Here is a 17,377-nt window from a genome sequence, read left to right as displayed (position 1 = left end):
TACGTGGACAACTACAAATACCTAGGTGTCTGGTTAGACTGTAAACTCTCCTTCCAGACTCACATTAAGCATCTCCAATCCAAAATTAAATCTAGAATCGGCTTCCTATTTCGCAACAAAGCATCCTTCACTCATGCTGCCAAACATACCCTCGTAAAACTGACCATCCTACCGATCCTCGACTTCGGTGATGTCATCTATAAAATAGCCTCCAACACTCTACTCAACAAATTGGATGCAGTCTATCACAGTGCCATCCGTTTTGTCACCAAAGCCCCATACACTACCCACCATTGTGACCTGTACGCTCTCGTTGGTTGGCCCTCGCTTCATACTCGTCCACAAACCCACTGGCTACAGGTCATCTACAAGTCTCTGCTAGGTAAAGCCCCGCCTTATCTCAGCTCGCTGATCACCATAGCAGCAACCACTCGTAGCACGCGCTCCAGCAGGTATATCTCACTGGTCACCCCCAAAGCCAATTCCTCCTTTGGTCGTCTTCCCTTCCAGTTCTCTGCTGCCAATGACTGGAACAAACTGCAAAAATCTCTGAAGCCGGAGACTCATATCTCCCTCACTAGCTTTAAGCACCAGCTGTCAGAGCAGCTCACAGATCACTGCACCTGTACATAGCCCATCTGTAAACAGCCCATCTATCTACCTACCTCATCCCCATACTGTATTTACTTATTTATCTTGCTCCTTTGCACCCCAGTATCTCTACTTGCACATTCATCTTCTGCACATCTACCATTCCAGTGTTTAATTGCTATATTGTAATTACTTTGCCACCATGGCCTATATATTGCCTTAACTTACCTCATTTGCACTCACTGTATATAGACGTTTTGTTTTCTTTTGTTCTACTGTATTATTGACTGTATGTTTTGTTTATTCCATGTGTAACTCTGTGTTGTTGTATGTGTCGAATTGCTATGCCTTATCTTGGCCAGGTCGTAGTTGCAAATGAGAACTTGTTCTCAACTAGTCTACTTGGTTAAATAAAGGTGAAATAAATAAAAATAAATAAATACTAAATGGAGTGCCACAGATTTACCTACAGAATCATGTGAACTGCCCTGAGACCGCGTTGGGAACACAGAGCAGAGTAGAGCACAGAAACAGAAACACCAATAGCAAATCAAAAAAGTGGAGGGAAAGTTATAGGCGGCGGGCAGCTCTGTGTGTACCCATTGGGAGCTGGCCTCACACACACACGCACACAGTCTCTTAGGAGCGAGAAACTTAGGGCTGAGCCCTTGCTGTTATTAACTGACAGTATGTTGGAAGGGTGCGTTAGTTGGGGTATGGAGAGGCCATAGGGTTAGAAGAAACACACACTCTAGTTCTCATTCTACTGACACAAAGAATGTTCCTGCCACACACATTCAATCTCCATCTGTCACGATACTGTTCCTTTCTAACACCTGGATACGTTCAGAGTGACCAGAATGTGCATTTCCTAATCTAACTCTGATTCTAATCTAACACTGATTCTAATCTAACACTGATTCTAATCTAAAACTGATTCTAATCTAACACTGATTCTAATCTAAAACTGATTCTAATCTAACACTGATTCTAATCTAACACTGATTCTAATCTAAAACTGATTCTAATCTAAAACTGATTCTAATCTAACACTGATTCTAATCTAACTCTGATTCTAATCTAACACTGATTCTAATCTTCCACTGATTCTAATCTAACTCTGATTCTAATCTAACACTGATTCAAATCTAACTCTGATTCTAATCTAAAACTGATTCTAATCTAACTCTGATTCTAATCTAACACTGATTCTAATCTAACACTGATTCTAATCTAACTCTGATTCTAATCTAACACTGATTCTAATCTTCCACTGATTCTAATCTAACACTGATTCTAATCTAACTCTGAATCTAATCTAACACTGATTCTAATCTAACACTGATTCTAATCTAACACTGATTCTAATCTAACTCTGATTCTAATCTAACTCTGATTCTAATCTAACGCTGATTATTTTGGCATCATTCTCCTTTGTCCTTTTCGCGGTCTTCCTTTCCTTTGAAAATATCTCATCTGATTTAATTACATATGCAAGAGGGAGAGTCTGACAGTGAGATTCTGGGGTCTAATGAAATATGAATAACATAAATTACAGCTTATGTTTTATGTGAGAGCAGCATGTCATTTGAACTGTATCAGAGAGCATTAAGACTATGAAGATTTACAGCACAGACGTGCAATTCACTTTATGTATCTGGAAAGCAGCTGTTTCAGTATTGTCCGTAAGTCTAGCTCAGTCATGCCAGACTTTCCTATACACACACACAGTGCAATCTTCCTCAACCATTTCCAGTCAGAAGGGTCGAGGGCAGTATGGATGAATCTCCACTAAGTGGCCTGGCGTGACATTGCAGAAAATACCAATGCTTTGGATCTAGTACCTGGAATCTCATTGCTTCAACAGCCAGCAAAGCCTCAGCCGACCCCCTATGAAGGAAGCATACCTCAGACTCCCCCAGGGGAAACAGCCTTTAATGGATCCAGACCGGGCCACTGCTGAACCCAACTGAGACAGACAGAATCACTGTGATTGAAGCCAATGCCTTCTGATATATTACCCGCCTCCCAGCCTCCAAGACTCCCAGACTCACTCCAGAGAGAGAGGGAGAGTGTGCAAGTGAAAATTCTCCCCCTCTTTCTCTCCCTCGTCTCTCGCTTGACTCACTCCCTGTTCTTCTCTTCCTCTTTCCCCCTCTCTCAAGTGCCAGCTCTCTACTCTTTCTCCGTCTCTTTATCATTCTCTCTCCCTCTTTCTCTCTCTCTCTCTCTCTCTACTCCCTCCCTCCCTGGCACTTTAAGCTGGATTGTGCTGTGCTCGGCTCGTTGGCTAATGGTCACCACCAAATTAATTGCGACCATCCATCTCGTTTAACTGGGGGAAAAACAAGGTCAAAGTTCCTGCCACAGTATCACTCCACCCCCCCCCCCCTCTCTTTTTCTCTTTATTTTCTGCCAAAAAACAAGCAGACTCTATAGTATTACGGTACAATTGTGCTTCTCACTTGCCTGTAGCCTACACTTCAAATTGTTCCATCTGCCAAAGCTAGACGGGCCCAAGGACCATATAAGACTTGAATATGGTATTCAGGTGAGGTTATCTATGAGATTATCGGTTTACTGTTGTGCGCATTCAGTTTGCCTACAAAATAGCTTTACACACATACTTAGCATATTCTCTGAGGCTCTGCTGGCTTGTAAACTATGGATTGGCAACAAGCCTAAAATCTCAGACCAGCAGTTTGCGAAACTTTTTGGCACATTGACCCACTTAAAGCCTTTCAGATGTTCCTCAGCTCTAACTAAATAAACCAAACTATGTCTACTGCCACAACCCAGTCTTTAGACGTGACGCAAGACAAACTGGCAAACCATCGAACCACCAACGTGTCACGACCAACTATTTGGAAAACTGTATTAAAGTACTTGTTAGCCATAATAGTACGCAGGCCGAGATACTGACATGACGCCATATCAATACTCAGTCAATTGGCATTGTAAATGACAGGTGGTGAAGGTGAATCCGGGTTGTAATTACAGATGGAGAAAAGCTTTGACTTTGAAATCCGTTATAGATAGATCACTGAAAGTTAAATTTGCACCGTCATCATTAGACTAGCAGTGAGTCAGCTGTGTGGGCCTGGGCCTGAGTCAGTACAGAACCAGTTATGACGACTACCTACTGTACTTCCTGCATCCTGTACACGCAATATGTCTGCCTGTTCACCCACAACATACGTTTAACTCGAATGGGGATTCCTATTCTAGTCATTCTATTTCTATGGATGAGCCATCCTCCAGTCTGGTCTGGAGTCAGATCTTCAGGGAGAGCTTTGCTGTAGGTCAGCAGAGTTCCACTCAAACAGGGGAGGCAAAGAGTTCCACACAAACAGGGGGGCCAAAGAGTTCCACACAAATAGGGGAGGCAAAGAGTTCCACACAAACAGGGGGGGCCAAAGAGTTCCACACAAACAGGGGGCCAAAAGAGCTCCTGAAGATAGAGGCAGTTTTCACGATGGCTCAGTCAGGTGTTTAGTCTTGTTCTGAATATGAGAGCTCAAAAGTTGGGATGCGGTTTTGAAAGAGAGAAAGGGGTAGGGGCATGAGTTGTAACTGTTTCACACACAACCACAATATGTACATACACACTCTTCCGGTCTTCAAGACTGTTCCTTCACCTCCAGGAGTTTCACCATAGAACATGTGATCAAGCCACAGCCCCATACAGTACTAGAGCTGGGCGATAAGGGCAAAAATCCATACCGCGATAAATTGCCTGAATTGATGCGAAACGATAAATAGAACAAATCGTTCTTAACATTAATGTGCATTAATTATCCTTTAAACTACTGCTAATAGTTTCATGTTTGTAGACATCAACTGTCCTATTAACAATCACCCATATTAGCGAACGTATTTCATTTAAAACATCACATTTCTCTAGTACAGTCTTGTCAGTGACATACACTACAGTGCAAAGGCCTTTCAGCAAGGCTCTTTATTTAACACAGCAGCAGAAACAGGCAACAGGTGATGAAACCACAAGGACACAACAGCCACTGTGAAACCTTGTATAATCATTTGCATCGTGACGTGTCATGCTGAAGTACGGAAGGGGATTGAGAGGTACGACAGAGAGTGTGTGGAATTGTTTGCCGAGAGTGGTTCTTTGCTAAACTGGCAACTATGGCTTAATAATTTCCCTGCAATTCTTATCGGTTTATTAATCTCCTCATTACTCCACACCAAGCTGTCTTCCAACCACATACTTTGCCTCTTCTGCCGAAACTGCATAAACACTTGAGGCCTTGAGGTTTGGGGTTCTTTCCGAAACCAACTCCAGCGCTGAACATACAAGCTTCACTCAAGAGTCCTACGACGCCCCTGTAGTCGTTCTCCGTTACTCCCAGACATCACCACCACTGCTCTGCTCAGCTGACTCCACTGAGCCTCCAAGGCATCAGAAGACTTTCGTTTTTCATTAGAAGTGATTCACTGCTGCATTTCTCACCCGGTTTGTTCACGGCAGACCTTCTTATTTTCTCTCTCCAGTCAAGATAAACAAGCGAGAAGACACCGCCGTTGCCGAGAGGGGTTGGAGTTGTAGTTTCAGGAGTATAATTTTTAACCTTTATTTAACGAGGCAAGTCAGTTAAGAACAAATTCTTATTTACAATGACGGCCTACACCAGCCAAACGCTGGGCCAAACCTCACTGTGAGTAACCCCAGCTAATAAAATGTTAGTTTTCCCTTCCATTGAAGTTAGAGAACTGAGGTTCAGCCCCTTGTCACGTACACTTAAGAGTGTAATTAATGATCCGCAATCTGGCTCGAACACACACACACACACAAGCATAAACAATTGTTAGTCGCTTATCGAGGGTGTTTATTTCTTGTTTGTTTTCTTTTTCGACGGACACAGCAGGCAGAGAATTGGAAATTGCCTTTCCAGAGCCAATCATGCAAACTCAATGGAAGAAAGGGGAATCTGTGCTATGGTCCCTAATGAGTAGAGTAACATTACCTCTGTTTGACTAAGAGCTTAATTGTGATTATAATTAACAAATATAACCTCATCTGGCCACAACGGCCTTCTAAGTGGCCAGTAAATTAAAGGGCTAATTTCCAACAAATGTTGACAGAGGTGAAAATCGCTCCGGAAACGCTCGGGTGGACTGGCGTTATCCATTTCCTTGTTCCTCATTAACGGAACTGTGTCACACGATGTAGAACTGGAGATCGAGACAGAAGACAGTGTAGCTTTAAGAAGCTAGTATTGTCCCCCACAGCACTGCATAATGTATTTCCCCATAGAGGCCCTATAACCTGATTCCCTCACAGACCCGGTCTCTCAGAGAATAGGCTTATTCAATAGGAATACAGCTTCCATTCTGACGTGAAAGCATCTTTGTGTATCCTTGGGCAAGATGCTTGAGCTGTATGGATGAATGATTTTTGGAATATGAGTTATTACGGTAACAACATATGGTACAGATGGCAGACCCATTGAAAACATCAGAGAACAGAGGTTTAGCCTTGTCCATTGTAGTCCCTGGTTCAAATCCAGGCTGTGATTGGGAGTCCCATAGGGCGGTGCACGATTGGCCCAGCGTCGTCCGGGTTTGGCTGGTGTAGGCCGTCATTATAAATACGAATTTGTTCTTCACTGACTTGCCTAGTTAAATATAAAAACTGTAGAGAGCTGCCAAGGTATGTCCCTGTAAATATATCTGGGGCAGCACAGAGCTAAAGACCCGAAGAGAGAGTCATGGTAAGAGGACAAGCAGGAAGTGAGAGAGAGTTATGGGGACTGGTGACCCTGGCCCTCTCTAGTGTCTCTTCTTTGACCTGCGCGGTTCAGAGATGTGCCAGATTTACACACATCTTGTTTCTGACCAATTAGACAGGAATAAAAGCTGGGGCTGCAGGGCCGCAGGTTAAAACTGGACAACTTTACACTCATTCTCTCCCTCTCTGTTCGTTTCTCTTTCTGGCATTTACAGGGGAAGGGAGGAGAAGATGAAGACAAAAAAGAAAGCAGTCTCATTTGGCACCTAGTAGAGATGTCATACAGGGCCTGGGTATTGTTCACACACACTCATGCATACACATGGGCGCCTGTGTGAGAACTGACCGGTCAGAAAGCATGTGCAGTGTGGCATGACAGTTCAACTGTACGAGCACACACAGAGGCAGAATCCCATGTATTGTATGACTCCGTCTGTCTCCTCTCGCACGGTAACCCGTCCTAGACAACACAGGAGGGAAATGTCAATTTTCTCTCTCTCCCTTTTGCTCTGTCTCATTGCTTTGTCTCACTTCCTCCCCATCTCTCTCTCTCTCTCTCTCTCTGTCTCTCTCTCGTCAATGGTAATAATGTCAGCGATAGCAGCAACAGGGTGCAGCTAATGACACAGAGGGGAGGGAGATGTGCTCATTAGTCCTTTCTGCCTTAGTGTGCAACATGGACGAGTCTCTGCCTGAAGAGGGAAGAGAGCTAAGCCTTAGGCCTGGGAGAGACAGATATGAGAGAGGGAGAGAAAGAGAGATTACAATGTTGTTTTATGGGAATAAGGAATAGTCTAATAAGTCAAATAGAAGTCTAAAGAACTAAAAACGCAAAAACATCATTTACTCCGACTTCAACGCGATTTAAAATCCAAAATCCGTGTACCCCTCTGTGCTCGCGTGGCCCCAAAAACAAGGCCAACACTGTGAGCGAACTGGAAGACCAGGTTGCTTTCACTGGAAAGTGACACAACACACAGGCTACGGTAAACAAGTAGGGGTGCATGTGAAAAGTACAACAAACAAACTGTTTCTGTGTAATTTGGCGACACATCTGTGGAAAGTCAAAATGGTCAAGTCAGCCACGTCAGCAAATCCCTTTTTTCTACCACTACATGTGACTTGTGGACTCTCAGGCCGTTTAATTCTAAAGTGAGCTAAATGACTCTCTCTTACACATACGCACACCACAACACGCACACTCAAAGCTCACAAACCTCTCCCTGAAATGAGAGAAAATAAGTTGTGTAATAAATAGGTCTTCCTTCACTGGTGTTTATGAAGTAGTGGGCTACTCTCTAACTTAAACAGTGAGGGACGGATGACAGCCTCAAAGTGCCTACCCTGGAAGAGAGGCCAGGCAGAAACCTGTGACTAGGGTCTGCTTTCAATTGCAGACTCTTTCGGCAACTTCGATACGGGGGGGAAAAAATTGTTCCGAGTTGGGTCCTCTTCAAACAGACAACTCTCCCAACAAATCACAAGACAGACATGCCAGAACGTCGCGATTCAAAATCAAACTTTGCAGTCAAAGCCTTTGCAGTGGTTTTAATAATGGTAGTTGATGCAAACTAGCCACTTGTGAAATGCACTCATTAAAAAGAACCTCTGGGATCTCCATCTTGCTAGCTACTATGTAGTATTTATTCAAGCAGATAAAGTAGTGACCTAGGCAGTGACGTAGTTCCTCTATGCCCACAGAGTCCATCATTGAAACCAGACCCTAGTCACTGTTCCCTGGAGTCGGCTTTACCAGACTAAGGCATACAAGATGTGCTGGATCATAATATTTTACTTCCAGAGAGGAAGCTTCCCTCCTGGCTCCCAACACACACACACACACACACACACATATCTATATTTACACACACACACAAAGGCAAGGTAATCTAGGCCTTGTGATTTAAGAGGGAAACACACTCACATACCTCTTGAAAAGCACGCCTCTACAGAGACTTTCCCCGGAGCTAGTGCCCTCTGTACAGAGGGGGGTGGGGGGGACTGCCTTGATTGCAAGAAGGATGTAAGCTAACAGCTCCTCTCCAATGCTATCCTTCCTTTCCCCTCTCCTGTTCTCTCGCTTCGCTCGTTTTCTCCGGGCTGTTTCCTGTGGGGAAGCGCATTCACCTGACGTTGTTCGACTTACATCTCATCCAACCACCGTGACTGCACTCTGCTTCAGGCACAGAAAGGTTGCTTTGTCTGTGCAGAGGCCTACACAAACAGAGTAGGCATCGCATTGACATGTCTGTAATATCACACTCAGCTGCTATCGACTTACGCAATATTCCAATACCCAAAGGGTTCCGCTGCGAACTCCTCCACATGCGCGGGCCAGAGAAAACAACGGGCTCACATAACAAAACGCCAGCGTCTGACATTTGCACTTATTCCACCGAGCCAGCGACGAAACACAAACGTTTCCCGCTCCTCCACCCCCACAGAGACCCGCAGGGAGGGAGAAAAGAAAAAAGCATCCTTCCTGCCAACCTTCCCTTGAAGTCATCACAAATCTAATCGGTTGGATTGGTGAAAGCAATATAGGAGGGTAACATTGCTTGGGCTATACCGATCCAATCGATTATAGACCTGTGCTTACCTCAAGGAAAGGAGAAAGGAAACCAAGAAGGAAACAAGGAAGGTAACAACAAAGGATGGATTTCTAAAGTATTCCAACAGGGGCATGGCCCCCGCTCGGTAAAGCGGTCATTTCCCAGCCCAGGGTGAAGTCCTCTCGTGCACCTGGCCCTTAGCTGGAGACAGGAACATGAGGTTGAGGGAGGTCATCGCACCCAGCTGGTTGGAGGACAGCAGCAGAACACAGCGTCTATTTTTAACAGGAGCTTCTAATTCAGCCGGTCGCCCATTTCCTTTTCACAACTCGTGGGGGTTTTCAGAAGAGAGACAGTCAACATATATTCAGAAGTTGGCTGGCGGTGTTTCTTTGGGGGGAAGTGAGGGGGTGGGAGACTGATAAGTGTTGGAAGTGAGTGACAACAAAACAATATGTTTTGCGATGAACAACTTCCCTGTGGTTCACCATGACGCTCCACTGGTTTCTCTGGTAGAGAACAAACTGTTGTGGGCATATTTCAAGAACGCCCTCAAAAGTACTCGCTCAGAGTTTTCGTTCTGAAAAGGAGAACTGATTTGGCCTTAAATGATCTGCCGTCTCCGAAAAATCTGACAAGGCAGATGAAGCTTATATGCTGGACTGGTGTTTTGGATTTTCAGTTTGTTATGACAGTTGTGGCGACCCTTCAGAACACAATTACATCTTATTCAAATGACAACCAACATGGTCAAAACACACGCAGAGATACGCACCCACACGCACGAGTATGGGCACGCACGCACGCGCACACGCACACAGAGCCCTGGGGGGGAACTGTAGCCTTATCGCAACATTGGGAGGCTCTCTCTGCCACAGAAAGCCTGCAAAGTGTCTGTCCCTTCGCTGCAGTACTCTGAACAGCAAGCAGTGAAGCTGATCCCCCTTCACTGCGTTACGGTGTCCCCATACAAATATCCCTTACCGAGGCAAACCACACACACATATACACACATACACTGTGTCCTCACGTTGCAGTCGTACGTTCAGCATACGCACATTCCCTGCCTGTACTTGCCTGTGCCGACACATCCAGCTCTCGAAAAATACACGGAGAGCAAAGAGCAACTCTTTGGGTGGGAGACATTTTTATAGGAGCTGCTTGATGTTTGGTGTGTGTGTGTGTGTGTGTGTGTGTGTGTGTGTGTGTGTGTGTGTGTGTGTGTGTGTGTGTGTGTGTGTGTGTGTGTGTGTGTGTGTGTGTGTGTGTGTGTGTGTGTGTCAGAAAAAGACGTGTGTTCCTCGATTCATGTCACACGTTCTGGTTGCTCTGACGATTGTGTTTGTTGCGATGTAGCGCTGCAGCAGCCCCCTGCACCATCACTACACTGGGCTTTTCTACACCGACTAATAACATTGTCGGACGGTAAAGTAAGGAAGATATTAACAATTTAAAAGAGAAGAGAGGTCATCTTCCCGTTGATTCAGCAATGACTAGAACAGACTTGGGGTAATCTGCCAATAGCCCCCCTCCCTGATATCAGCTCTTCAAGAGCCAATGAGGCAGCAGCAAAACCATACAGGAACCCAATGAGGCAGAATATCAGATAGTTAGAAGAATACAGAGGGAGGAATTTCCAAATGGAGGCCATTTCCACCTGATGAGGACTCGCAAAGGAGGATAGACTTGCTGGGCTGTCCAAACAGAAACATGCAAGCACACACACACCTGAACAATTGGCTTTGTTTAGAGGCATCGTGTCCGTTTTGGCCAGGAAAGAGCCCTCCAACATTTACCTGCCATTGTCTCCTGTGCCATCCTGTGCCACCTTGTCTTGGCGGTTGGCACACACAGGGGGGGTGCCACTTATCGCCTCGGCAGTTTGTTGAGAAACTGAAGCCCATTCATATTTGGTACGACATGAGCTCAGCGGGAACATCGGGGCCATTTCTTTGGGCTGATCATTAGATCGCAAGGCAACCCTCTCGCTGCTCTCGCTAGTTATTTTCCCCTCGAATATCAAGTGTTTGCAGCCCTGCTGTTGCAATGTCCGCCACAGCACAGTCAGACAGCAACACAATATAGCTCGTGGGGATAATTTGTTACAGCTCATTCTTCATCATTCCGGAATCAGAAGGGTTTGGAGGCATGTTGTGTTTTGTGTTTATTCTTAAATCTCCATGACTATGAAGTCAGACAAACCACAGGGATGGTCTGCGTCTGGACTGGCACCCTATTCCCTACACAAGTGCACTACTTTTGACCGGGGCCCGTAGGTTTCTGGTCAAAAGTAGTGCACTGTGTAGGGAATAGGGTGCCATTTTGGGATACACCCATGGGATTGGCATTGGGAATGTGAAGCACCAGGAATAGAGACGATGGTTCTGGAACTCTGCCAAAAGGGCTGAAACTGTGGAATCTCATGTAACAATGGCAAACAGCAAGAACAGAATCCACTCCAGGGTTCCCCAATAGGCAGCCCGCTGTCAGGCATAAAAGACCGTCAAACCACCAGAAGCTCAAAGTGATTTTAATTTAGGACATCTGTTTCAAAGTATTCCCACGCATAAATAGAGAGGCATATGTGACCGTATCCCAACGTAATCAAGGTTTTTGTCAAATACTAGATCTGTTTGGGATTCTTGCGGTCAATTTGCAGTGTAGAAATGATTTAGAACTATGTTCTGGCCCAGCGACCACCAACTCAAGGACAAATTGGCCCATGGCTGAATGTAATTGGGGATCCCTGCACTATGCTATACTGTAGATAGCCAGCCACTCGAGCCAGCCAGATAGTTGTTAACCTCTATGCTTTTCTCAACACAAAGTTTTTTTGGGGGGAAATGATTCATTCAGTGCTTCTTTCAAGGTTAGTGCAACTGAAACACACACTAGACTAGAGTGGACTTTCCCGCTGATTCTGACGATGGTGTGGGACTGTTGGTTATCACTTAACAACATGACCACCAGATAGAAGGGAGGCATGTGAGGACATTGAGAGGGTGACGACAGAGTAAGTGGCAACGACAGCATGCCACATCCCTGTCACATGCAATGTCCCAAAGCCATCCATGCATACTGGACACTGCCTGTTTGTCCCAACACTATCCCATGCCTCCTCTGCTCTCTCCCCTGTCTCCTCTGCTCTCTCCCCTGCCTCCTCTGCTCTCTCCCCTGCCTCCTCTGCTCTCTCCCCTGCCTCCTCTGCTCTCTCCCCTGTCTCCTCTGCTCTCTCCCCTGCCTCCTCTGCTCTCTCCCCTGCCTCCTCTGCTCTCTCCCCTGCCTCCTCTGCTCTCTCCCCTGCCTCCTCTGCTCTCTCCCCTGTCTCCTCTGCTCTCTCCCCTGCCTCCTCTGCTCTCTCCCCTGCCTCCTCTGCTCTCTCCCCTGCCTTCTCTGCTCTCTCCCCTGCCTCCTCTGCTCTCTCCCCTGTCTCCTCTGCTCTCTCCCCTGTCTCCTCTGCTCTCTCCCCTGTCTCTTCTGCTCTCTCCCCTGTCTCCTCTGCTCTCTCCCTTTCTTCCTCTGCTCTCTCCCCTCTCTCCTCTGCTCTCTCCCCTCTCTCCTCTGCTCTCTCCCTTGCTTCCTCTGCTCTCTCCCCTGTCTCCTCTGCTCTCTCCCCTGTCTCCTCTGCTCTTTCCCCTGTCTCCTCTGCTCTCTCCCCTGTCTCCTCTGCTCTCTCCCCTGTCTCCTCTGCTCTCTCCCCTCTCTCCTCTGCTCTCTCCCCTGTCTCCTCTGCTCTCTCCCGTCTCCTCTGCTCTCTCCCCTGTCTCCTCTGCCCTGAGTCGGTGAGGATGTGTGATACAGTACAGACATATGCTCTCACTCTCAGGCATTACTGAACTTCACAGAGCTGAACAGCAGGCTGCTGCCATACCCCTGGAGGTAGTCCTGTAGCAGTCTGCCCAGAGCAAGTTGGTTAGACAAACATAATAGTAGTTGGTGTGTAGACAGTGCTGTGTGTGTGTGTGTGTGTGTGTGTGTGTGTGTGTGTGCGTGCGTGCGTGTGTGTTTGCCCATAAAATCACCTTCATTACCCTCAATGCCTCATATCTATAACCATTGTTATGCACTAAAACAATGACACATTCCATTTTGCATAGTCACTAACAATCTGTGTGACTAAGATGTCTAGCCTAAAACCTCATCAGAGATCATGTTCGGACCATCTTTTCCATCTTACTGGAAAGTGAACCCTCCTGGCCAGTGGCCACATTAAAAACCTCATTTTTGTAGGGAGCTTGATGCATAATTACTGCACATGTTGATTACTTGTATTACATTGCAGTGGCATTTCGTATTGTGACAATTGGTCTGCAATGATTTGACAGCTTAGGACAGGGATCCCCCAGCTGTTGTGTAGATAACTGTATTACACTGTGACTGCTTATCGTCTTACCTCCTTGACTTTCTCCCGACGCTGAAGGGTCTGAGGGTCGCTCGGCTTGCCATGTTCGATCCCCAAGGGCGGCTTTAGCAGACATTTTTTAAACTTGTTGTAATCGAAAGAAGTATCCGTGTTGGCACCCTGGTTAGAAGACGAGGTCACTTTCTCATCCTTAGAAGCCGACTCCGTTTTAGATCTCGAAAGCGTCATGTCCTCCAACGCTTCCCCGCCAGCGTCTTTCTTATCCGTTTTAGCCTCATTGGTGACAGAGGGCTTGCGGCTCAAGGCTTTGAGTTTCGTGCTTGTCTCCCCTTTGGCCGAGGTGATGCCCCGGAGATGTTCGGGGTCCTTTGCTCCCTTCTTAAGATGCTCCCTTACATCATTCTCAGACCCTACGGTTACTGGTTGGCTCTCCGTCTTTGAGAGAAAAATACGTTTCAAACGTACAGAGTCAGGTAAGAAGAATAAGGCCCCGAAACACAGAGTTACCAAGCCGGAGAGAAAAAGTAGAAAGACGAATTTCTGGGATAGGCGAAGACCCATGCCCGATGCTGACACACCGGGCAACTTTCTGAAAACCATTGAAATTGTTTTTCTTTATGATTGCCTTGACTTATTCAGCAGTAGGCTATAGGCTACAATGGATGTACAACACTCCACTCTCACACTATCTCTGCTGACTACCTTCCCTGTGTGTTTTGTTTCATGTGTAAAAGTTGACAAGGGGGCTGAAAAACACACGCCTGTGACAAACTGATCGCCACAACTCTCCTTATCGTGCAATCGATTGGACCTGCATAGGTAAAGTTTACCTTTGAAATGTAGCAATCACGTTTGGCAATGAGATCAATAATGTGTGCCTTACATTAGCAGGTATAGGTTATGACAGTCATAGCATATGAATTTTAAGTTTTCTATTTTTCAATATCTCACATTCACAAAGAAAAAGACAGGTTTGTAATAAATGCCACTTGTGTTTGCGTAATCCGCACTAAATCTATGGATGTAAAATAACGGAATATGCGGAATCTACGCTAAAATGACACAAGATGTTTCGTTACTTTACGTAGTCTAATGATCCTAAAATGCACCCATCACAAAGCTAAAGTAAAGTTGATCTTATCTTCATTATTCCAAGGCGTGCCAATCATTGAAAAATACTTCACCAGATGGTAAAAGCATGCGTAGAGCGTCTTTATCGGCAGGTTCGTTCATAGCGGTCCCCGTTGCAGGTCACAGAATGATGTGTAAAAGCGAAGAATCCCAAGCATCTGGTTTTGTATCCTGTAAGGTAGGCGGATGCTGCTGCTGTATGAAAACGTATATTTATTCATGCCGCCACCGTCCGTTAGAAATCTGCACGTTCTTCAGTCTCTCATCATATCTAAATACGCAGCACACAACCCACACAGCGAAGGTAAACGAATACGGTGTCGCGTACACGCACGAATTTGTTTTGGGCTTCCAAAAATACGTAGAATGGAGACTAAAAGACAACCATCCAAGAGAAATAGCGCAGTTTGCAGTTCAATCCCATCAACACATCGTCTATGGTTTGTCTTCCCGTGCGCACCCTTGTTGTACAGTGTTCGCCCGCTTGCTCGCCATCAGCGCAGAGGGGGAGAAAGAATACATCAAATATAGGCTAGAGTGAAACGAATACCGTTGCTAAACCGACTGGGTTGGTCGGGCTCTCTGGATGGATACACGGTAAAGGCATACGAACCCACAGTCGAAGGAAGGACCAGCGGCAGGGGGTTTATCGGGCTCTCTGGGCAGTCAATTATGAACCAAAGGGGTTGTGGGTCCTATTGCCAAAAATGCAGTATTGGATCATCTAATTTTAGCCTACTGATTGGGTGGGGCATATATATCAATAAGATTGTAGATATTAACCTATTTTTTTGCCATTTAGTTGTTTTTTTAATTTATTTTTATTTAGGGACATCATAATCCATGGCACCGTTCACCACTCCATGCATTAAAAACTCAAAGTATGTCAAAATAGTCTTTATGATGAATAGACTGCCAAAATGATGTTTACGTCTATAGACATTATAAGACAACATCTAATATGAAAGGTAATAACATTGACCAGATTCAACATGGGATGTGTAATGAAGAATTGTACGCTTCCGTTTGGAAAGTTTGGAAAGTTCTAGCTCTGCATGTAAGAAGAGAGGGGAGGGCAGATGATAAATTGCAGACATGCTGTTGTCCAGAGACAAAATAAGATAAATGGTCCCAATTAACATGGTGGTAGCCATTAACTGAAGAGCTATGCACAGCACTATCAAACCAAATGGAAGATGGAGAGGGAGTTGTGAGCACCATCAGAGAGTTTACAGCACACCTATAATGCATGGAGAACAAAAATACATATTATAGTCTCTCTCTCTCTCTCTCTCTCTCTCTCTGCAGAAACGTGGGTACATCTGCTTAAGTGGCTTTGGGCTCAGGATAATGTGTTCAAATGTGTGTTGAGCAGTTGTTTATGTAATTCTCACACTCTATTTGACCCCAGAGTCTGACTGTCAACACATCCCACTGTAGATGTAATTCAATCAGACTAGCTGCTTGTAATTTACAGCGAGGAAAGCAAAAGAGGAGAATGAACTGTTAAATCACCCCATGTATTTCTTTGCAACATGGTCTCAGAGCATTTCTTATTATTCTGTAGGTAAATCCGAGACACTCCATTTAGTATGATATATTACATTTCGTATGGTATGTTACAAATTACAATTCGTTTGATATGTTACAAATTTCAATTCGTACAATATTTTACAAATTGCAATTCGTACATGTTACGAAGTGGGTTGTGGTACAATATGGTACAACATTTGCTAAGTTACAAATTCCAATTTGTTGTTGCTCATGTTAGCTAGGTGGCTAACGCTAATGATTGCTAGCTCTAAGTGTTAAGGTTAGGAGTTAAGTTAAAGGGTTAAGGTTAGAGTTAGGGGAAGGGTTAGCTAACATGCGAAGTAGTTGCAAAGTAGATAAAAAAAAAGTAGTAAGTAGTTGCAAAGTTGCTAATTAACCAAAATGCTAAAGTTGTCCGTGATGAGATTCGAACACACAACCTTTGGGTTGCCAGACGTTCATAAGGTGTCATAACCAGCCATAAATTAACACAATATGTCACAACAGGTGTAAATAAAATGGTCATGACAGTGTAATGACCATATTGACAGGTTATGTCAGCTGTTATGACAATATGACATCGCAATTACTGTGTCATAAATTATTATGACACTGGGAGTCAAGTAAAATGTTACCAATCAATGTGTCTCAATGGTACGAGTTGCAGCTGAGTTGGCATGGAGATCTGTAGGTCAGCGACAGGCTAGTTTATCATGAGGATAAACGAGATACATAACACACTCCCAGCTCTCTCATTGCAAGCAGATGTATCATTCAGTGTATCCTTGAAAGTACATTTCTTTGTGCTTTGCTTTCTCTCGTCGTTGAAACAGTACAGTTCTGAGTGGATGGGTTCGCTGCGTGGATATCATGTCATACATAGTGAATTTTGGTGATCCACAAAACAGCCTTGACACATGGAAAACAGTGTTATTGGCTGAATAAGGAACACATTGGATCACTAGTGCGTAGAAAATACATACTGGACCTACATTCCTCACTTTAGAGGGGAATCATATTGTCCTTTATAATCATTACCCACTGGGCACACAATGGTTGAATCAACGTCGTTTCCACGTCTTTTCAATGAAATGACGTTGAGCCAATATGGAATAGACGTTGAATTGACGTCTGTGCCCAGTGGGTAAACAACTATATAAACTTCTTCATGATATAGAAAGAATTGAGTCTTCTGCTTGTTAGCCTTCCTTTTCCTGTTCCTCTACATTTAGATCTATGATTTGGCATGCGGACATCACCGTACAATTGAGGCTTATTTAATGATCCATCAATGCGTCTATCCTCCAGAGTCGGGCCGTTCTTCTGTTTGACTAGAAGACGTACGTACGCCTTGTTCTCGTATTCAAACATTCATCATTCCTTTACCAATGATGCAAGGTTTTAGTCATTGTTCAAGCGAGGCACAAATGAAAAAGTCCATCTCGGTGTCGTGTTCGT

General features: G+C 44.9%; 1 protein-coding gene across 1 annotated transcript in view; it reads right to left on the bottom strand.

Annotated features, from left to right (window-relative positions):
- LOC106582899 (mannosyl-oligosaccharide 1,2-alpha-mannosidase IA) overlaps window positions 1–15,009 on the bottom strand; it is a 218,104-nt gene extending 203,095 nt beyond the window's left edge. Inside the window, 1 exon segment of the mRNA XM_082962941.1 lies at window positions 13,286–15,009. Within this exon segment, the coding sequence (XP_082819067.1) occupies window positions 13,286–13,855 (570 nt within the window). The 5' untranslated portion in view covers window positions 13,856–15,009.
- Between the last annotated feature and the right edge of the window lie 2,368 nt (window positions 15,010–17,377).

Source organism: Salmo salar, chromosome 02 (assembly GCF_965601325.2).
Source record: "Salmo salar chromosome 02, fSalSal1, whole genome shotgun sequence".
In the NCBI taxonomy this organism is placed as follows: domain Eukaryota; kingdom Metazoa; phylum Chordata; class Actinopteri; order Salmoniformes; family Salmonidae; genus Salmo; species Salmo salar.
The sequence above is the reverse complement of the archived record's forward strand: the minus strand, read 5'-3'. Positions and strand labels throughout refer to the sequence as shown.